The 21,912-nt window shown below is 33.3% G+C and overlaps 3 protein-coding genes across 9 annotated transcripts; all 3 read right to left on the reverse strand.

The window, feature by feature from the left end:
- Window positions 306-6,225, reverse strand: LOC109349138 (nucleobase-ascorbate transporter 11). The gene is made up of 11 exons (XM_019589832.1): window positions 5,388-6,225; window positions 4,182-4,279; window positions 3,904-4,074; window positions 3,466-3,566; window positions 3,107-3,242; window positions 2,848-2,898; window positions 2,197-2,487; window positions 1,544-1,778; window positions 908-1,188; window positions 464-700; window positions 306-433 (listed from the first exon to the last, which is right to left on the reverse strand). Exons 1-10 carry the CDS (start codon window positions 5,947-5,949, stop codon window positions 479-481), a joined length of 2,148 nt encoding a protein of 715 aa, XP_019445377.1. The 5' UTR covers window positions 5,950-6,225; the 3' UTR covers window positions 306-433; window positions 464-478.
- LOC109349140 (protein NETWORKED 2D-like) lies at window positions 10,784-14,864 on the reverse strand. Of its 4 annotated transcripts, XM_019589838.1 has the most exons (4): window positions 14,474-14,863; window positions 12,120-13,975; window positions 11,993-12,029; window positions 10,784-11,947 (listed from the first exon to the last, which is right to left on the reverse strand). In XM_019589838.1, exons 1-4 carry the CDS (start codon window positions 14,565-14,567, stop codon window positions 10,911-10,913), a joined length of 3,024 nt encoding a protein of 1,007 aa, XP_019445383.1. In that variant the 5' UTR covers window positions 14,568-14,863; the 3' UTR covers window positions 10,784-10,910. The 4 variants fall into 4 exon arrangements, with proteins under 4 accessions (XP_019445383.1, XP_019445380.1, XP_019445382.1 ...); XM_019589835.1 differs by having other exon boundaries at window positions 11,993-13,975; window positions 14,474-14,864; XM_019589837.1 differs by having other exon boundaries at window positions 10,784-12,029.
- On the reverse strand, window positions 16,215-20,233 carry LOC109349144. 4 transcript variants are annotated; one of them, XM_019589845.1, is made up of 3 exons: window positions 19,950-20,233; window positions 17,631-18,250; window positions 16,215-16,455 (listed from the first exon to the last, which is right to left on the reverse strand). In XM_019589845.1, the coding sequence occupies exons 2-3, from the start codon at window positions 18,088-18,090 to the stop codon at window positions 16,406-16,408; spliced, it is 510 nt and encodes a 169-aa protein (XP_019445390.1). In that variant the 5' UTR covers window positions 18,091-18,250; window positions 19,950-20,233; the 3' UTR covers window positions 16,215-16,405. The 4 variants fall into 4 exon arrangements, with proteins under 4 accessions (XP_019445390.1, XP_019445388.1, XP_019445389.1 ...); XM_019589843.1 differs by lacking the exon at window positions 19,950-20,233 and adding an exon at window positions 18,905-19,188; XM_019589844.1 differs by lacking the exon at window positions 19,950-20,233 and adding an exon at window positions 18,905-19,188 and having other exon boundaries at window positions 17,631-18,265.

A 21,912-nucleotide genomic window follows, 5' to 3' on the forward strand; every position in this document is an offset into this window, starting at 1 on the left:
TAAAACCATAAAGATACTTGCACGACAGAGATAGTAATGTGTTGCTAAAATTGTTTGTACTGTGTATAAATATATTATAATCATGATTGACAATTATTTACCAGACATTGGCATATCTGGGAATACAAGTGGTATTAGCAGGCTATGGGCAGCTTCTGCTATAAAACAACGATTGGGGTGCACACAAAATTGATTGTTTTATTCTATTATCTTTACTTCTATACTTTGAAATAAAGTATAATCCTTATATCTTGTTCTGTTTCTAAAATATGACAAATGACTTGACATGGCTTTTATAAATCAACTGAATATGAAACTACAAAATTAAATATTTATAGATGAAAACATTAGTACATTAATTTGACATGTAAAACCAGCTATGCAATTTTACAGGCATAAATAATGTTTTAAAGCTATATTACAGCCATAGACATCCCAGGAGTGACCTTCTTTTCTAGAAGTAATGTTGAACCGAGTATTAGACTCCCAAACATTTTAACCAACAGCAACACCAGGCAACTTTCTTTGGCAGTGAATATTCGGATGACAGTGAGGGATCGACAGCAACGTCTTCAGCACGCGACCATACATAAACCCCGCGTTCTTGCTGACTTCCTGGGACAGTGTTGTCCAGTATGAGTGCCACCAACAGTGTAACCACCATGTTCAAGGACAAAAGAGCATTGATAGCAAAATCAAGCTGAAAAGTTTTGGACAAAGAAAATAATAAGTTAGCACAAGTATCGCTTTCTTATCAGCAATAGATCTATGTGAATATCAGCTTCAACCACAATAAATCAAAGCAAGGATGTTACAATCTTGTGAATCAAATCAAACTTTATGGTAGACATTTTTTATAAGCTCTATCATCGAAGCAAGTATTTATTGTTTGTTAGAAGTGACTTACTTGTTTAATGCCTGAATGAAATGGTCCACTTGATGCTGCCGCATATGGAACCAGATAACTGGGCAGTATCAGATTTGTTTCAGGCTTGTATTGTTGAAAATAAGCAGGGACGGACATACCAAGGAACAATGAAACACCAACTATTGTTATGTTCCTGAAGCTGGCTGATTGAGCATATTGCAAAGTTGAGAGGCCTAATGCTGCAGTAAGAGCCCACATGAAACATAGTACAGAAGCAGCCAAAGCCAGTGGAATGGAAGCAAGAAGGGCACCAACTTTTCCTACAAAATATGAAGAATGGATGGGATTAGTAAGAAACACCCAGCATATAGGTGCAAGGTCTCAAACTTTCAGCTATTATATAATATATAATGCTGCCATCACTCTTGATCAGTGTCAGAAAAACATGTGAATGTATTCACATAGCTTGTATCAGTGATCCAGGTTCCACCAAGACATGCGTTATATTTTGAGAACTAACTTCAATTCAAAAGGTACCAAAATTAAACCACTGCAAATCCCTATATCCATGTAAGCGAGCATGCAACAAAATGGAGAGGAATGACAACTTAATATACAGTTGGATAAGAATTTTGACTTCCATTATGGGTTTTTTAGCAAGTATTGTTGCTTTACCTATAAATGAGAACAGTATCAGGAAAACTGCTCCAAGTTCCACTGCTCTCCTACTTGCCACCTTTGTTGAGTCAATTGTATGCATATTTTCTGTCAAAGTCGTTGAGCCAGTACCTGAACCCCACAGACCAGCCAATATACTACAGAAACCCTCTAGTGCAATTCCTCGGCTTACAACTCCACGAGCTGGAGGCCTTGAATTAACTTGCAGAGATGCAGTATGATAAGTTCCAACCTGGAAAATGAATACACCAGTCACATTTTCAGTTTCGCCATTCACATATTGCTGTTAAGTTCATGTTTGATCAATTTTTTATAAGAATTCATATTTGATCATCGCTTCCACCCTGATAATCCACATTCCATCTTAAAATCTAAATATGGATTTAGGACCTGGACAATAATCACCTTCTTTTGCAATTACTTCCCTAAAATGAGTCTTAAAAAGTCCATCATATTCTCTGAGGAGCTTGAGTTTGCCCAAGGTCATTGTAAATGAGGACAGTTCTGTGCTTGTGTGCCTGTGCAGGCACACCACTTTCTTGTATTTAAGATAAATATCCGACCTTGTAAAGATTCTGCTACTTCATTTATGAATATGAGTCAAAAGCAGTCATATTTTGCACTAGCCAACATTTAAATAAGATACTTACTGAATCCACTGAAGCAACCAGTGACACTATGACCATGATTATGGAAGTTCTAAAATGAAAAATGGGGATACCCCACTGTATAGGGTATGGAATTCTGATCCATGCAGCAGTTGACAGTGCACTGGAAACATCAGTCCTGCAATGCTTCATGGTATATGCATGCTTTCTACATGCATCCATCAGAATGTTTGAACTGGGTATATCGGGATTACTGCATCCTTTGTAGTTATATGCTCCCCCAGCTGTTAAAAAGGATGCATATATCCAAATTATTGTCAAACTCATGGGAACCTGCAAATATTAAAAAGTATGTCAAGAGAGTGTGTTAGGGTGTCAATTTTTTACCGAAAAGACCTTGTCCAGTTCAAGAAAAAAGAAAGACTTTGAGAAAGGATCTCAGACAAAAAATAACCAGCAATAACTTCATTATTCTTTTGTGTCAATATTCAAGGTAGCATCACAATGAAATGTTATTTATGTCAATGCATCAGGATAGATGCAATCATGCAGCCCTGTGAGAAAATGAGAGTCATCTAGACTTCATGCATGACAGAGATTTGTTAAGCTAACAAGCACATAAATGAGAATATGAATGCTATAGCTCAACAATATGAAAAGCAAACAAGTAGCATCATGATTTAAGATACTTACAGCATAAATTCGAAATATGTGACGCCCAAAGACAGATATTCCTCGGAGATACTTCAAATAAGACAAGAAAAAGCAATAATATAAGTTTCTGAACACTACTTAAATCATTTAATAAAGATCCAAAAGCAAGTGACTTGTTTACAGAAGACAGCCACTAAATTTCAGGCAATAACTACAAAAATTATAACAATTAGAAAAACTATTCAGACACCAAACATCCTCTATCAAAGCTTCTTGGAATGCATTGTACATGACTCACAAGAGTGAATATTAGAACCAGTGCTATCTGTGGAACGCTAATTTCCAAGCAAGTGCCAGCTTGGGGAAAACCGTAGCTGAAGAATGCTAAACCTACAGCAGCAACAGTTGGGGCAACCACAATTGGGTTGATTATCCTACAACAAATTGTTGCAAAAATGTAAAGAATTAACAGATTAAAGTCAAGCATAAGTTCATGTCATGCATTTGCTTAATCTTATATGTCAACGCATAGAGATGTAAGTTTCTGTTGAGGTAGCGTGATAGCAAATTAACAGAATATAGAAACTTTCTAAATGGAACACAAGACGAAAGATACTTATAAATACAAGGGAGATATCACATACAACTTCTTGTTACCTGAGTAGAATAGACATTAAACCACTGAATCCCAGGATACACTGGAATATTGAACCAACTATTATAGCTCCTTGGAGTTCTCTCATTATATGCCTAAATTTCTGCAATTAAAAAAAACAGGCTCTAAAAAAAGCAGGCTTTAATGTGATTTGTGAACAAAAGATGTACATTCTGTTGACGAAAAAAACTGACAAAGAAGTCTGTTAAGTGTCACATATACATAAGCAGAGAGGAGAAAGATAAGTTATGCTGGTGATTCAATACACACACATATATATAAGACAGAACAAGCAACGGAGATTTACATCTCCTAACATTTGATTCAAGTAATTTTATTTTAGGTTACCTAAATTTATATTACAAGATGTAATTTTATATGCCGGCAGTCCTGAACTGAAAGATCTTGAATTAACATTTTCTGTCTGTCAATGAACTTACATGTTCTGTAAGATTCCGATATTCTTGAGCATTCATGATAACTAATGCTGGCGCCAAATACACAAACGAGCTCCCTTGAACTAAAGGCAGTCGGGTACCGAAGTAGGAATGGAGTATAGTTGTGATGCCAGAAAGAAACAGCATTGTAGAAATTACAGTAGCAGTATCCTTCTGTCATCAGTGATTGATGTAAATGTGAATAGGTAAGAATTATGAAAAACTATCAGTTTCCCAACAGAGTAATAAGCATCAAACAGTAAATAACAGCACATGCTTACATCTGTTCCACCCATTGCCGGTACCATGACTAATGGGATTAATACAAGTGAGCCAACCAATGATAGATAGTGCTGCAGGCCATAGTAGATAAGGAGTACTGCAGTTAAAGATACTAGGATGTAAGTAAAACAAAAAAGGTAATAATTTCGGGAAATTATAGCAATGTGAATCTTGCTCACTAGGAGACATTAATTAGTAAAGACAATGGGCAATCTCTCTCTTCTATAATTTCATGATAAGACATCTCAGCCATGTTGAAGGAGATCGAATAGTAACATGAAGGAATTAAATTTATTTTTGGTGCAGGAGATAATTCATAAAGAGTAGACGCTTCTCTATATTCTTTGCGACCTCTTTTAAATCACAACTGTTACCTCTTGTCCTATTCGGAAAGGATGCAAAGGGGTTTATCTTTCAAGTAGAATGGAACTAAAGACTGGTATTCTAAAATTAAGATCATTTTTATGGGGGAAGGCATGGCATTCAGCTTTTCAAGAAGTGTAAACAGTTCTATAACTTCCGGTAATTGTAGACATCAGTTTCCTTTCTATGGTGGAAAAGAACAGTAGTAGCCAGGGCTCAGATCAGTTGATGGTATTCATGCTCAAATCCAAATAACATTCATGGCACCCACCCTACACTAAAAAGATGGTGCACATCACCTACAGACCAATTTATGAATATATAAAATGAAGCATCATTACAACTTACTTATGGGCTTTTGAACCTCCAAACATAGGAAGTTAGATAAATATGATTACTACACTACAACTTCCCAGTGACATTGCAGTACATTATGCAGATATAAATGAATCGTGAATAAAACTCATAGTATCATGCAGTTCAAAGCTGAACATTAATTCTTCCAGACATTCAGGTAGCATTTGGTGCATGAACAGAACAAGATTGAACAAAACAGAACATTCATTTTGTTCTATTATCTTTTGTTTCACTTCATCCCCTTCGGTAAAATCAAAATGTTCTATTATTCAGTTTTTTTGTTGCCATGTTCTAGTTATATAATAGACCAAAGTCCAAACACATAACAGAACTCATATGTTATGTTCCGTCCCGTTATAATAGTCTAGTGAACTCTAACTACCTCATGTTAAAGCAAACTCTTTTCAGAACTACCCTAAAGTAGTATTCTAACATATAAACTCATAATAACCAAACCATGAGAGAAAAAATGAACACAAACTAACCAAAACCCGGATTCTCTTTCAGCCCACACTTCAATTCAGATGGTCCCTGCCACCCTCCATCGCCATCAGCAATTGTAGGAGGTTGCTCCGCCTCAGAGTAAACATTAACCTTGACATCTCCCTGTGCTACATTCTCCTCCTTCTTTTCCTCAGGCACTGGAGCAACTGCAGAGATTCCATGTCCATTGTTATCCCTATTTGCCATTCCAATACCATTACTATTACCATTACCACTCCCTCTGAAACCAACTTTCCTGTCACCATCAAGTGAATCTGGTTCGATCTCATTGCCCCTATTAGGCCGAGTCCTACCCATGATTGGATCTATTTCTATCTTTGGGGAGGACCCTTCTCTTCTACCCAAAGATTCAAACTTTACACTTGCACTGCTCCCTACTTCACCTGAGTAATCAGAAACAAAACCGGTTCTTTTGGCCCATGACCTTAACTCTCTCGGATTATGTTCTCTCCTTGGTACAAAAGGATCAATTTTGGGATCAACTGAACCATTTCTGTTGTTGCCAGTGCCACTACCCCTCACACCCTCAGACCCATTTTCCATTGAACTTCACAAAATAGCACTGACAACTCAAACAAAATTCAACCCAATATAGTGAAGGTAAAAGAATGAGATTTTTATATATGAAACCAGAAGTAATGTGAAAACGAGGAAGAGGTGAACAAAGAGTGATGTGGTTTTTGTATGTAGTAGGGATGTGACCTGTGAAATTACCGAAACATCCCTATGGTATTGCCGTTGATGAAATGGAAGAACTATGAGGCTATGAGCTAACTCAAATGGAACGTGCTAGGCTACTTGTCACTTTCTCCCTTCTCTTTTTTCTAAGTTTTCTCTGTTTTTTAATAATTTTCTGTTTTAATTCAATGTCCACTTTTTGTGAGGTTAGCTTTTCATTTTGATAACCATGTTTGCTTTGTTCCTTTGCTTCTGATTCAAGTATCTTTCTACTTATTACTGTAAAAAAATAGAAACGTATCTTCTACTTCTTATATAAATTGTAGAATTGCCGAGAGAAAAGAGTGAATTATTTTAATTAAGTAATCTATAGATGACATGATGAAAAGAGTAGAATACCTGAAGAACATATGTCTCAATCCAATGGCAATTGTTTGGGAAATAATATTAAGGTTGAGCTCATTTCTTCACATTCGATAAGAGTAATGTTAATGCAATTAACACAAACTTTTTAACTATGTTAGTTATGACACAGGTCTTGAAGCATGGGTTTAAAAATTTATTCACCTCTAAAATGAAATTTATTTTTCTTGCATTGTTTAAAGTCACATGAAACAATTGAAGAAGGTTAATATGGTCCACAGATATGTATAAATCTAGTTTATAAAGTAAAATATCCATATTTGGATGAAGTAGTTGCATTTTAGTAGTACTTTCTTACGGGACACATGAATGAATGGTTTGTACCCATACATATCTTTTGCAAAGTCTTGTAAAAAATGAAACTAATATTTTCCTAATATATAGAATGAATAATTCTCTTCTTTTTTATGGTTTGTTATTATTGTTAATAGTGATCTTACTAATAACTATAACTAATTAATTTTACGATTACAATTTATATGTGGTAAATGTTATAACTTATTTCCACCCTTGTCTAGATTTATCCATATATACTACAGATAATTTTTGAACATTGTTATATATTAGAAAGTTACTTGTGCTATTATTTCAATATTTTTTTAAGGGTCATAACATTATCTACATTTAGGGACAAGGGTTTAGTGATCACATGCATTATTTTATATCTAAAAACTTTTTTAAAAATATTTTCCGTCCATGAACTTCAAAGAAATGAACCTACAATATAACACATTTAATTTCATCTCCTATTTTGTTGCATCCCTCTGGTTTTTTTGCTATTTCCCTATGGGACGAACTAGTTTGAACTTTGAATTCAAGAACTTGTTGTTTTTTACGGACAAAGACCAACATGCTAACTCAAATAATGCATGTGAGTGCCCTTGACTTGTTACAGACTGGGTTACAAACTCCAATAAGGATTCAGATAATACTTTATTCGTTTGGTAAATTATTTTTAAAAAATATGATTGAAAAATAAATTCTCTCTTCATGTATATATTATTGTAAATTATGATAACTTCACCCTTAATGCGATTGGTGACTTTAGATATACTTTTATGGAAATTGTAATAATTATAATGATTTGATGTCCGAACAACCTCAAGAGGGTTGATACCTTTTTGGACATGCGTAATTATTATGTTTGGAGACTACGTAGTTTAGAGATGCTAAGATTGAATCATTTGATGGTTATATTTAATATTTTATGTAATATATTAATTTAATATGAATTGTGGATGGTTAATTGAATATGTATGTAAACAAACATCTTGGAATAGAAGTTTACTTTTAAAAGAGGGTTGTTTATTATTTGATGGTTATATTTAATATTTATGTAATGTAAATATTATCTATTAGTATATTATTTATTTTATTGATTTCTAAAAAAATAATCTAAATAAATGATAGATAATATATTGATAATGCAAAAATAGGAAAAATTGTATGTAATCTCTTAAACTTTACATCTTTTGCAAATAGAAACCAAACTTAATTTCATCTCAATCAAACCTTAAACTTATCTCATTTATAAAATAGATCCACCATTCAAATTTTTAATCTATACCATTGATATGTTTATTTAAATATAATAAAGAAAAGCTTGCACTCCATAGCAACATCATCACTATCCCCATATAGTACATATACATGTAATCACTTTAGTTTGAAAATTGAAGACGTGAAAGAATGAACCCACTGATTAGCTTGAAGATTGAAATTATAGAAAGAGACATGGGCAACACTGGAGAAAATCTGGTTGCGTGAAATTTTTGTGCCCTGTTCATCAAGATTCAGCGTGAATTTTTTGCTCTGCTGAGACTTTTTTTTTGCTTATAATAAACCCTCAAAATCTGAAACTGTTATTATATGTTTTTTTAATCTCCAACATAGATTTCATCGTCTGAGGTAGAAGAGTTCTTATCATAGTTATTGTACATATTCATATCATCATCACTATCCCCCATTAGTGCATTACACTTCACTGTTTTTGGTAGAAAATGTTGTTGAATGCTTCGTTATTGTATGGTTAGAATTCAAGAGCCAAGGTTGCTGACTTGCTGGTTTATTTCTTTATCTGATGAATACATTGATTTTGGTGGGTGAGATGAAATTTTCCTCTTTGTTGATGATAAAATCGCCATTCCCCCACTATTTGTTGTTTTTTATTATATTTTAAATAAACAAATCAACATGTGGATTACAAAAAAAATTAGATTTCAAAATGATATATTTTGTAAATGAGAGAAGTTTAAGGCTTCATTGAAATGAAAGTTAATGATTCTATTTACAAAGTTATAAAGTTTAAGGAGATTGTTTACACTTTTCCCGCAAAAATATTATAGCAGCAATACATAAATATTAATACGATATGAACGATATATAATTTTAGTAACACTATCAACCATCAACATGTGATTTCAAACTAATAATATATTAGTCTAATTGTGTAAGATCTTGTTGGATCTCTAGATAAATCAAGATATCAAATGTTTTGATGCCTAAGAATGACACTTATTGAAACGACTCGTCTCTAGTAGATTGATTCCCTATCATATGGTGAGAATATATAATTGATTATACAAAGAAAACTTATGAAAATTCAGCTACTTAAGTGTTGGTTAACTGATTTTTAGATACGTGAACACGAATTAAGCTTAAGAAGTGTAAATTCAATGTGTCAATTAGAAGTGCTGAACAGAGGGAGTCTATATGCCAATAATAGAATTCAAATTCAAGCTACAGTCCAGACCGACAGTGTTAAGGTACTTCCAAACCAACACAACTTGGATGAAAGATACAATGATTTTTCTCTCTAGCATTTCTTATTCAGAGTCATTTAATCATTGATGTCAGGTTTAAAGAAGGATTTAACACGTATCATAAGTGTTTTGTAATCACATTTTTACATCATTTATTTTAACATTATGGACTTTGAACAAAAGTAGCACACATAAATTGTGAGATGTAATCATTATATAAAGTATAAACATGCATCAGACAGTTCAACTGGTTATTAAATTTGAAAATGACTTTCGTTTGAAAGTTTAATCAAATGATGGGTTGTATCACTTTGCACTGAATAAATTTTAGTCTGATCGTGTTAAGTCTGTTAAATCAGAACCAACTTAAAATTAAAAAAACGGAATATTTCTTCAATCTTTTATTTTACTTCGGTCTAAAAAATAAAAAAATGTTAATTCAATATAATTATACATAAATATTAAATATATAAAATTTTGTATTTATGTATAATTATATATTTATAGATAATTATTAATTATATATTATTTGATTCAATCGTACAATTTAACCATTTAAACCTAATACAAGAGTTGTTACTGTTAGATATTCATTCGGGTTTCATAATATTGTCAAAAACTTTTGTCTGTTTGGAACTTATATAACCCATTTATTTATTTTTTCTTTAAAAAATAGACATCTATCCCAATATGTTTGTTTATTGAGTTTTATAAAATTTGAAGAAAAAGTGAAAATAAGCTTTCTAACCTAAAATTTTTCCTGAAAAAAATAAGTTTGGCTGTGGGTGAAATGTGAGGGCATATCTAAGGAGAACACATTGTACTTGTTAATGTTTTCATGATTGTTTTGAATCCGCTTACCTGGGAGTTGGATTGTGAATTGGTAACTCATTTGACTTCTGCATCTACTATTGTAAAAGTGTATATCACCTCTGTTACTATATGAAGATGATCCATAAGCAATAACACCTATAGATGAGTCCCACATTCCAATGCTCTCTCCACACCTACTTTGTGCTATATTTCCAGGACTACATTCTTCTTTAGCAATCAGAGAGTAAAGATAAGATTTTTTTATCATTGACAACCTCTAATCTTCCAATGCATATTAGGCTCACTTGATTTCTCTAGCACCTTATGATGTTTCTGGGATATATGTTCAGGTGTTAAACACTTGATTTTCTCTTTTGTAACAAATTAACGATAATTATTATTTTCCTGCCAAATTATCATAGTTGTGTCTGTACACCTGTTGTCCTCATATAATTTTGCATAGGTGTGTGTCTGTATGTGTGTCTCAGAATTTGATAACTATGTTTTCATTTAGGACAGTGTAACCTTACTTTACAGTTTGTCTTTAGCATTCTTCAAGAGATTTCATTACCAAGCAGTTCTGTATTTTAAAAGATAGTTCCTAAAAATGTTTGAAGAAATTGTAAAATTACAAATAGAAGTGCAAACCAAAGCCTACATTAGTCATACATGATATTTCTGGCCAACTTATATACAAGTGATAAAAGGAAATTATATATATTCCCTTTTAAAGTTAAAAGGCGCCCTCTAATCTCAATATACTATCTAATGAATTTTTTTCAAAAAGAGATATTTTTATCAACCTTAGTAAGAAATTTGAAAAATACTTTATGCATTGCCATGTGCTTTCAGAGCATGGTGCTTCCTATGCATTCTAGGGGGCATGCAGGAGAAGATTGATTGTTTCTTTGGTTTGGTTTCAAAGATAAATGACCTGAGAGGAATCGTGGCCTTACTTTCAGATTGTCTTAGTTGGCCACTTTGTTGTCTCTTTGAAGCTGAGAGCCCAAAGTTCTCATTCAACTTCAGAAGAACCTTTCCAAGTTCAAGTTGAAGGGATGCTACAATATCAAGACCTGCTTGAAGTTCATCAGCAACCCTGTTGTTCTCTTGTTTCATGTTCAGAATCTCACCCTGGAACTTGGCAGCTTGATAGCTTGTGAACTTGAAGTCATCATCTTCAGCACTGATATTCAATGTCGTCGTTATTTCTTCTTGGATGTTACACAAGGATGAAAATCTACATTGCAATTCTTCTTTCAGCATGGCACTTTTTCCCAACCAGACTGTCATTTCAGTTTCGATTTCTCTGAGGTGTTTGTAAATCGGTCGTGCATATGATTGTATTGCAAATTTTATGCTACTATTACCCTCTGATGATTTCACCTTTTCCTCAACTTTTGATACCTCCGTTATTAAATCTTTGATACTGGTTTCAAACTTCTGTATCTCGGCGGAAGAAGTACTAAGTTTTATCCAGAAAATCAAGTTCTCCTCCAGAAGCTCATCGATGTTCGACCGAAACTTCTCTTCAATTGCTGATGTAGTATATTCATGATGTTCAATTTTTAAAAGTTCCCCCAAGCTGTGTTCTCTTGCGATATCCTCATTTCCTTCGAAGCTTTTCATTAGGAAGCCTAATTTCTGACGTAGGAGTCTAATCTCTTCATCTTTCAAGGCATTAGCAGTCTTCATTTCTTTCAGCTGGGAAGATGAATCCTTGTCTTGATTTTTTTTCTCTATCTCAGCAAACCTCTTCTTCATGTCTTTGTAATTCCGAAGAATAGTAGTATACTCTTTCAGCAGAACTTGTTCTCTACCCTGCATTCCATTCATAAACATTTTCTGCCAATCAGGTTCATCTTCTTGTGTTGTTGTCTGCTCCACAAGATCCACTTTAAGAGGATTATCTGTCTTATATTGTACTTGTTTAACATCATTTTCTTGCTGTTCTTCAAAACTCTCTAAACAACTATCTGCCTGGTTGCTTTCTGGGTGTTCGCTGACTTCCTGATTATGAATGAGGGCAACTGTTGCTTTTTTGTCACTATTGCTTTGATCCAGTGTCTTCTCTTGTTCTTCTAAATCTTTTGGAGATTTGTTTTCCACTTGGGATGCTTCTTCCATTTCTAAGGAACCAACTGTCATAACCTCATTTCCTGACTTGAGATCATTTTCAAGTGGACTTGTGACCTTTAGTTCATTTTCTGGTGAACTAGTGATCTTAAGTTCACCATCTGATGGTACAATATCTCGTAAAGTACCAGTGACATTGAGCTCCTTATCTGATGTTACACCATCGTCAAATGTACCAGCAACATAGAGCTCATTTTCTAATGTTACACCATCTTGTGAAATGTTGGTGACCTTAAGCTCCTTATCTGAATTTACAGCATATTCTAACACATCAGTGAGCTCCTTATGTGAATTTGAAGCATCTTCTACCAAATCTGTGACTTTAAGCTCCTCATCTAGTTGTACATCATTTAGAAAGATATTGTCTTGATTCAATGCTACCTCTCCTTCATGCTCATGTTTCCATTCAGCTTGGCCTGAAGAGTCCCTTTGTGTATGTGATAAATCCGTGGCCTTGATCTCCGTATCTGGATGCATATTCTGGACTTTCTCTGAGAGATGATCAAGATTAGAAAATGCTTCAGTGAAATGGGTTTGGAGATTGCTATTCTGATCATTAACAATTTGGTTTAGATCCTCTACATCATACAGCTTTCTTTCCATTTGTCTCAGTAGGTCATTCAATTTATTTTTGTCATTGATCAGACTTTCCTTATCAGTTTCTAGTATTCGAATATGGTCTTCAAGTTCATCAGTTTCTGTTCTCAATCTCTTTACCACTGCAGACTGGGATGAAACTGAAGTTTCCAAGCTGATCACTTTGCTCACAAGCTCGTCAACTTTCTCGGACATTTCTGTCACACTGAGAGATGAATTGGACTCGGCTCCTAAATGTTCTTTATTGTTCTGCGTCAATGACTTCAACTCTTGTGTTTGTTGAGTCAAATTGTCAATTTCTTCCAAGTTTTTTGTATCTGTTTCTTTTTTTACATCTCTTTTGACCCTTGGCTCTTTGGATTTGATCTGATCATACTGAAATTCATTCATGAGACAACTTAACTTGGCCTTGACATCTTTTATCCTTGTGGTTTCAATTCTGGTTTCATCTAGTGATTGTTTTTGTTTCACTTGCAACTGTGTCAAAGTCTCTTGGCATGATGTAAGAGCAGCTTGTGCCATCAGACGACGAGCAACAGCATCTTCGATTATAATACCTTCTCCAAGTTCATCTTGCAAAATGGAAACTCTGTCTTGCAACTCATTGATCTGCTGCTCAGTTTCCCAGTACCGAGAAATTGCACTATCATAAGAGCTCTTTACAAACTCTTTCACAGTTTGAAGTTCCAGAATCTGTTTCTGCAGCTTGTCAACTTCTTCAACTGCATCCTCTCTGCTCAATCCCGATTGAGGAACTTTAGGAGTAGCTGCAGTTGGCTTCTTTGATTGAATTTTTTTTATGGTTGTTTCTGTTGTTATGATGGTTTTTAAGTCTTCAAGGGGAGGCTTCGGAACCTTCAGAGAATCTGGTTTGAACCCTTCTGGTAGTTGTTTCCTTGAGGGCACTGGTAATGCATCATCATCTTCATCCATGAATGGGACTTGATCTGGAAAGACAGAAGCAATAGTGTTGTTGGCATTTTGCAATTCCGTTGATATGTGATCATAACGCTCGGCTAAAGCGCGGTACGCCTTGAATGATTCTTCAACAAAGTTTATCAGTTCTGGTCTTTTTTTGTAGTACATTTCTGCTCTCTTGGCAAAGGAGTCTCCATCTTCCTGTATGAGCTTCAAAACAACTTTTACCTTTTCCTCCATATCTGCAGTTTTATATATATTAGTTTGCCAGGTACATGGATTTACCAAAGACACATAAAAGTTAATTGTTTTAATTTAATTTTCTTATTTATCCTGGAAATATAGAAGATTTCAATTCCAAAAACTCAATTGAGAAAGTTTAAAGTTTTTGACAAATTGAGGCCTAGTCTTGAAAATAGAAGTACATAGAGAAACATCTTCAGAATCATATATGAAACAATTAAACCTTCATTATATAACACAACATTAAATCTTCCATAAACCTCCACTCATGTTAAGGTAAGCATATATTGAAGGTTTAATCAACAATGAATTGATCATCCAAAAAGCTAATACATTTGAAGGGGTTGAAAAACAAAGCAAGCCATCTGCATTTTTCTCCTATGATTATGTAAAAAAATCCCATCATAATCAAGCATTAGACCAAACCAAACAAAGGAATATATGCTGGAAAGTGAAATTGATGTTTAACAAGAGAATGAAAACAAAGATAAGATGACCTTGAAGGTTTTGTTCCATCCATTTGGATTGCTTTGTTCTGATGTGGCTAGCCCACCACCATGAATATGCATTGCTTGCTGCTCTTTGCAACATTATGGTTTTTTCTTCTTACTTATTGTTTGTGATATCTCTCTTTCCCTTGGTCCTTAATATATTGAGAATGTTAATGATGTTAGAAAGCTAAAAACATGCAAACCGTGTTTCTCCTTTAACTAACTCTATCTATTAAAGTTGATGAAAGAGAACATGGATTACATGCATGATAAGACCAAGGGAACGGAACACACAATAGGGAAAAATGATAGAAGAAAAATTAAGAAAGAGAAAGAAAAGATTCAATGATGTTGTGCTAGTTATGAAATGATGGAGGGGAGCAAAGTTCGCACTAACTTAATCTAGGAACCTTCCTTTTTAAAAATTAAAAAACCATAGCAGTTGCATGACATAAGCAATCTCCCACAAGTTGGTGTAACAATAATTCGATTTGATTACAGTTTGATTTGATTATGTTATAGGTATCATTAACTTATGATTTGATTTTAATTATGTTAATTTCTATATGATTCTGTATGAGACTCATAAATAGGATCACCTTTTATATATTTGCTATATTTGGTGAAATATGCTTGTCTTATTCAATCTGTTATTTGTCTTTATTTCTAATAATACCACGTAAAAACTTAATTGTGTCTATTATAACCAAAGTTCTAAAAAACAATAATCAAATAGAATATTAGAAAATGACTTATGAATGTATTTTTGCTTTCCTAATTCCTTGTTTAATTCACACAAAAAAAGTTGTTTAGGAAAGCTGTAAGGTTGACGCTTTGTTCACAAAAGCTTCGGAAAGCTTGAGACGGGAGAGCCTGCATCAAAGTGAAGCGACCCAATAAAAATTGATTATATCTTTTTTTGAGGCATGTTCCCTTATGTTTTTTTCTCTCAGCTTTTGCATGCACTCCTCATTATTAAGAAGAAAATACTAGGTTGGTTGTAGTAGAAAAGGACTGCTTCCAAAACAAACGACCTTTACCTACGAAATCAGAATTTAAGGAGAGTTGAATCCGTAATTATTTTGCCAGAGTTTTCATCTTTACACGGCACCTTCGTGTGGTTCAACTATTATATGCCTGTTTTCAGAATAGGATTATGCTGAATTACAGTTACAGACAACCACAAAGGGAATTGATGAGGCAAAAATATGCTGCAAAGTTGTTTGAGCCTTGAGGAACTAACAACAAAAAGAACAAGAGTTGACTAGTTTAGCCATCTAAAGGTCGATACTGTTTCTATGCATGATTCACTTTCTCCACAATACCAAAAGCATTCCAAAGACAATCAGATAACCACAATACAATTATTTGCTTAGTTATCCACTTACTAAATTTGGGAGATTATAATGAAAAAAGTGATAAGTAACTGAATAATTTTTGTCATAGATATGTCTATTATTAATAGCATTACTACATTGATCTATATCATATGGTTCAACAAAATTTTATATGAATTGTTGATTGTCTACATCAAGTACTTGAATAGATAATTAGAAAATAAAAATATTAATGGCATTACCAATTACCAATGTCTAGGATTGGATTATTTTATAAGAATTTAGTTTTAATACACATCTCAAATAAACACCTGGCCAATGCGCATAGCCCAGCACAAAATTACCTCATTCAAAATATGGCTTTTTTCAGGACTGTCTTTTTATCACAGTGAGATTGGGCAATATAGTAGTTTTTTTCTAGATTGAAAACTTTCATTTGATCTTAAGCATTTCCCTAGGAGGAGAATGAGATTTTATATACAGAAAAATAAGTTGAGTGGATAAATTGATTCGTTGATTATTTTGCCTCCTCTATATCTACAAGTTTTGTCAGAAGGGTCCATGGGCCATAGAAGATGGTGTTGTTTTCGTTTTCTATGCTTCAAAAATTCTGAAGAGAAGCCAGCCACTGTTCCATGTAATTCTTGCCACCTGCATATTTGATCAGTATACCAAACAATAAGTACCGCTGACAAATCTCTACTGAGTACCCTCTTGAAATGACATAAATATCATCAATCCAACAACAAAGACATAAATATCATTAATAAATGCATCAACACATCAGAAAGGAATAGTAGTGTGAATCAATGCTTTTACTCCATTAATTTCCAACATAAGTATAGATTAAAAGGCATACTATAAGTCTATTATTAATGACTAACCACAACAAAACTTTCCCAAGTTTTGATTTGTAAAAACAGAAGGTTTTTATTTTAAACACAATAATAACAGTTTTAAGATAGTAAAGTTAAAGGGTGTCCTGCTTAACATATCTATTAACATATCATATAGTATATTGTCATTTTATTGCTACATATTATAACAAAGAATTGCAGGATCTAAGTAATGATCTTCAAATCCTGCTTTAACAGGGCAGAAGATACTAATTGATTCACTACTGTGAACAAAATTTAGAGCAAGGAGAGTGTAAAATAAGAATTCATTAAGATATAAAAAGAAGAGCAGGGAAGGAGGATCAATGGATCAGGAAACCTCCTAGAACAAGGAAGATACAAAAAAATAAACCAGTCTCTTTGCTAATCACACAGGAAATCTGTTACAAAATTAAAGAGGGGCCAAAACCAACCCACTTAGATTAGAAAAACATTCATGTTCCTGCTGTACACTAAACAAAGGTCTACTAGAATCTGGATCCCATTTGAAAACACTTACCCGAAAGAGATATTTTGTCTTGATGCATTTGGATTTAACATCCCTATTCACCATTAAACTTATAATTACTAAATGGTGATAGCTAGTTATCAAGCATCAATATAACACAAATCATAAATACAATAGCCATGATGATAATGACAAATACATTCCTTCATCAAAATCATCAAAAGCAAGGCCAAACCAACTCAGAAGTTACAAAGCATAATTTATAACAAATTAACAATAAACATTAAAATGTAATCAAACATTGTTAGTCCTTAAAGAACCAAAATTTTACAAAGTTAGAAAAGACACAAACAACAACCAAGCCTTAATCCCATCATGTGACATCAGTTTTTATCTGGGCTTAGGATCTGCTATGTATAGCATCAAACACACAACTAAAGGGGGGAAAATTATATACTTCAAAAGCAGGTTCTAAATCTTACCATGAGATAATTCATTGGGGAGGTTCTTGATGGCACTCAAAAGCTCATTATTTGAACCCTCCACCTCCTTGCAGCCAGTTCTATAGCAAGGAACAAGCACAGCAAAACTATTATCTGACTCATCTTCACTCTGAAAATCAGAGCCATGAGGCTCCAACCATCCAATGGACCAATCTGAGTCATCATCAGATTCAGCTCCAGATAAAAAACCACCACCATCAGATGGCACCAACACAACATCACACTCTCTATCAATTCTCCTCTCTTCCCTGCTCTGCCGTTTCCTCTTAACCTTCCTGTGAGATGGAGGAGATATCTTTGTTCCCTTCACCAAAGGGAACTTCACACTCTCTCTTCTCCATTCAGAAGATGAATTCAGAGGGGAGTTATTAGAAACAACAGGGTCTTTCTCCTTGCTACCCCACAACCACCATGGCAAACGTGTAAAAGAGATAGCCATAGTTCCAATTCCACTAGTGATTCAACTTTCAAGGCTAAAAAGGGGTTACAATGAGTGATGAAGAACTTTCAGAAGTCAATGATTTGTGACACAAAAGAAGGAAAAGTCACAGACTCGGAGACCAAAAAATTTGTGAGATGGAATTGCCGTTGGTTCATGCCTGTTGCAGTAATCACTGTATCAGGAAATGATCCAAATCATTAACAGAACAAAAATCAATTGAAAACCATGAAATTAGGTACATGATTAAATTCTGAGAGCATTATTAAATTCAACCCACAAATCCGTTAATATCATTAACTGATAAAATCCAAAAAAACTTTAATGAAACAGAGACAGTAAATTTGTCAAGGTTTCCCCGAAAATCTAACCCAAATCGAAAAGCTGAAGAACTCAATCAAGATTAACTGACCCATTTCCAAGATTAAATATCAGCAAAAAACAAAGATATTCTCACAACTTCACTAATCCAACTCAATCAAAACGCCATAAGTTCTCTCAGACATATAAAATACCCCCAGATTTTTTTTTGATCCAGAAGATTTAATTTTTGCTTTATTTAATTCCTTGCCAAAAAATCACAATAACCCCCAAATTTAAATCACAAGGAGTCAATGACACGGTCATGTTAGTCATTGAATGCAGAATCATCAGAAGCAAGACTCAAACCAAACCCAGTATTGGAAATGAAAACTTTTTTAATAAAGACCTATGTTTTGGGTCAAAATTGGGAATTCCCCCAAACTCAAATCATCAAAAGACTCAAACTTTCTTCGCTTCAAACATTCTAAACTTCTGGCCAGAAAAACCGAACCTTTATCGGAAAATGGGTAAAAACAATACGAGGGGTGATCCTAGGAAAACAATTCTCCGGAAAATTAAACGCCGGTGAAAATGCAACGACTCAGTGAGTTCAATTCGAAACCCTAACTCGCAAACTCTCTCATTTGATCATGTTCCTTCTACTCCTTCTTCAGTTTCTGGGTACACTGAGGAAAACCCAGTATCAGTGAAACTCGTCTTCTTCTGAATTTATAGACCTATTTTGCCCCATTTTCATCAACGATTCTGATTGGACCGATTCTTCTGATAAACGGTGATGAGAGAGTGTCTTACACTTATGTGCACCCTACATCATTTTATCACAACCCCCTGGGCCCCAGGCATATAGTTAATGGTGGTTAAAGTACTTTTTCAAATCAGAAAATAATGGACGTTGATTCTATGATGAGAAAGATAATAACCGTCCAATCTGATGACGTGGTAGGAGATAACCCCAATCATGGGATGCATGTGCAGCCTAACCTGTTGACACTTGTGGATAATGTCAGCCTATGGGCTATGGATATTGAATACATTAGAAAGAGTATTATTATATGATAATAAAATATTTCATCGTTCTATAAGTTAATTTATCTCCTCTGATCAGTAAAAGTATGACATGTGTACTGTTTTGTTTAGTTTTAGAAGTAATTTTGTAAAAAATAATTAACTATGACACATGTCATGATTTTATTGGCCAAATGAGATAATTTATATCTTTATACTGGGAGATACATTATTCTCTTGTTATATTCTTATATTAAATCTTCATATTAATCATCATACTCATAACAGTAATATATATTACATGTAAATCAATCATTAATAAATAAAATATCTTATTGTGACATATGTTATATTCTTGAGATTCTTATAGGTAAAAGAATTAATAAGAGCTATATCATTTTTCTTTAGATTCTTGTAGGTAAAATGATAACAATGACATAAGATGAGGAGAGAAATATATTATTAACAAAAATAAATAGATAAATAAATACGCTTCAAACATTCTAAACTTCTGGCCAGAAAAACCGAACCTTTATCGGAAAATGGGTAAAAACAATACGAGGGGTGATCCTAGGAAAACAATTCTCCGGAAAATTAAACGCCGGTGAAAATGCAACGACTCAGTGAGTTCAATTCGAAACCCTAACTCGCAAACTCTCTCATTTGATCATGTTCCTTCTACTCCTTCTTCAGTTTCTGGGTACACTGAGGAAAACCCAGTATCAGTGAAACTCGTCTTCTTCTGAATTTATAGACCTATTTTGCCCCATTTTCATCAACGATTCTGATTGGACCGATTCTTCTGATAAACGGTGATGAGAGAGTGTCTTACACTTATGTGCACCCTACATCATTTTATCACAACCCCCTGGGCCCCAGGCATATAGTTAATGGTGGTTAAAGTACTTTTTCAAATCAGAAAATAATGGACGTTGATTCTATGATGAGAAAGATAATAACCGTCCAATCTGATGACGTGGTAGGAGATAACCCCAATCATGGGATGCATGTGCAGCCTAACCTGTTGACACTTGTGGATAATGTCAGCCTATGGGCTATGGATATTGAATACATTAGAAAGAGTATTATTATATGATAATAAAATATTTCATCGTTCTATAAGTTAATTTATCTCCTCTGATCAGTAAAAGTATGACATGTGTACTGTTTTGTTTAGTTTTAGAAGTAATTTTGTAAAAAATAATTAACTATGACACATGTCATGATTTTATTGGCCAAATGAGATAATTTATATCTTTATACTGGGAGATACATTATTCTCTTGTTATATTCTTATATTAAATCTTCATATTAATCATCATACTCATAACAGTAATATATATTACATGTAAATCAATCATTAATAAATAAAATATCTTATTGTGACATATGTTATATTCTTGAGATTCTTATAGGTAAAAGAATTAATAAGAGCTATATCATTTTTCTTTAGATTCTTGTAGGTAAAATGATAACAATGACATAAGATGAGGAGAGAAATATATTATTAACAAAAATAAATAGATAAATAAATATAATATTGTAAGTGAATGTATAATATAATGGAGATTGGGTACATACCATATGTTTTGAAGGTTTGATCTTTCTCAAGGAAGATATCTTTGCTTTGAGACGCTAAAGGAGAAAATTGCTGGAAGAATATATCTACGAACTAATGAAATTAGTGAGAACATTTCCATAAAATAAGGAAATCAATGAAAAATTATACAAAAAACAATAATAAAATAAGAACATATCTACAAAATAAACCAAAAAACTAAAGGTTAGATCTACAAAATAAATAAGAAAAAACACTTTAAAGAGGATGATTGAAAGATGAAAAAATGGACGATAATGAAATGAAATGAAACCGGAGAAAAAGAAGATTCTTGAGAAAAAATGAATGTTGGGTGAGAAAGAGAGTTATATACCTCAATAACAATTAAAATGCAATTTAAGAGGTAGCTATAAAAAATGCAATAATTATTAAAGGTAATAATCGTAAAAAAAAAAAAATATAATGTAGGAAGGTACATGTGATTATCATAGAATCATTTAGGAAAGAGAAATTAAGAAGAATATGATATATGTCAATTGATGAAGTAGCACGAAGGAGTAGATGATACGCGACAATTGAGAAGATGATCAAAGTTTATTTTATTATATACTAAATAGACTGTTGATAATTAATTTTTCTTTTTTAAACCTTAATTAATAAGACAACCTGTCATCAAACTAAAGATTCCAGAAGACAAATTAATTAATGGTACCTTAGTAATCAAGCCAGACCAAAACATATATATACATATACACTGGGAATTGATTTATCTTTTAAGTTACATTAGTCACATTTAATCTTAATTATTCATTTTCTTAAATCTAATAAACTAAATGAGTAAAACTTAAAAGTTATTTATGATTTATTTTTTCTCTCTCATTACTTATTGTATTTACCTATTTAATTCATTAAATTTAAGATAAATATATGAGATT

Source organism: Lupinus angustifolius, chromosome LG06 (assembly GCF_001865875.1).
Source record: "Lupinus angustifolius cultivar Tanjil chromosome LG06, LupAngTanjil_v1.0, whole genome shotgun sequence".
Classification (NCBI taxonomy): domain Eukaryota; kingdom Viridiplantae; phylum Streptophyta; class Magnoliopsida; order Fabales; family Fabaceae; genus Lupinus; species Lupinus angustifolius.

Coding starts and splice junctions, on each gene's coding strand:
- LOC109349144 (XM_019589845.1), bottom strand. CDS start 18,090: ATGGCTATCTCTTTTACACGTTTGCCATGGTGGTTGTGGGGTAGCAAG. Junction 16,456..17,630: donor CCCCAATGAATTATCTCATG/GTAAGATTTAGA, acceptor TCAAATATGCAG/GTGGCAAGAATTACATGGAA.
- LOC109349140 (XM_019589834.1), bottom strand. CDS start 14,567: ATGTTGCAAAGAGCAGCAAGCAATGCATATTCATGGTGGTGGGCTAGC. Junction 13,976..14,473: donor GATGGAACAAAACCTTCAAG/GTCATCTTATCT, acceptor ATAAAACTGCAG/ATATGGAGGAAAAGGTAAAA.
- LOC109349138 (XM_019589832.1), bottom strand. CDS start 5,949: ATGGAAAATGGGTCTGAGGGTGTGAGGGGTAGTGGCACTGGCAACAAC. Junction 3,567..3,903: donor ATCGGAATCTTACAGAACAT/GTAAGTTCATTG, acceptor TTTTAATTGCAG/AAATTTAGGCATATAATGAG. Junction 1,189..1,543: donor GATACTGTTCTCATTTATAG/GTAAAGCAACAA, acceptor CATATTTTGTAG/GAAAAGTTGGTGCCCTTCTT.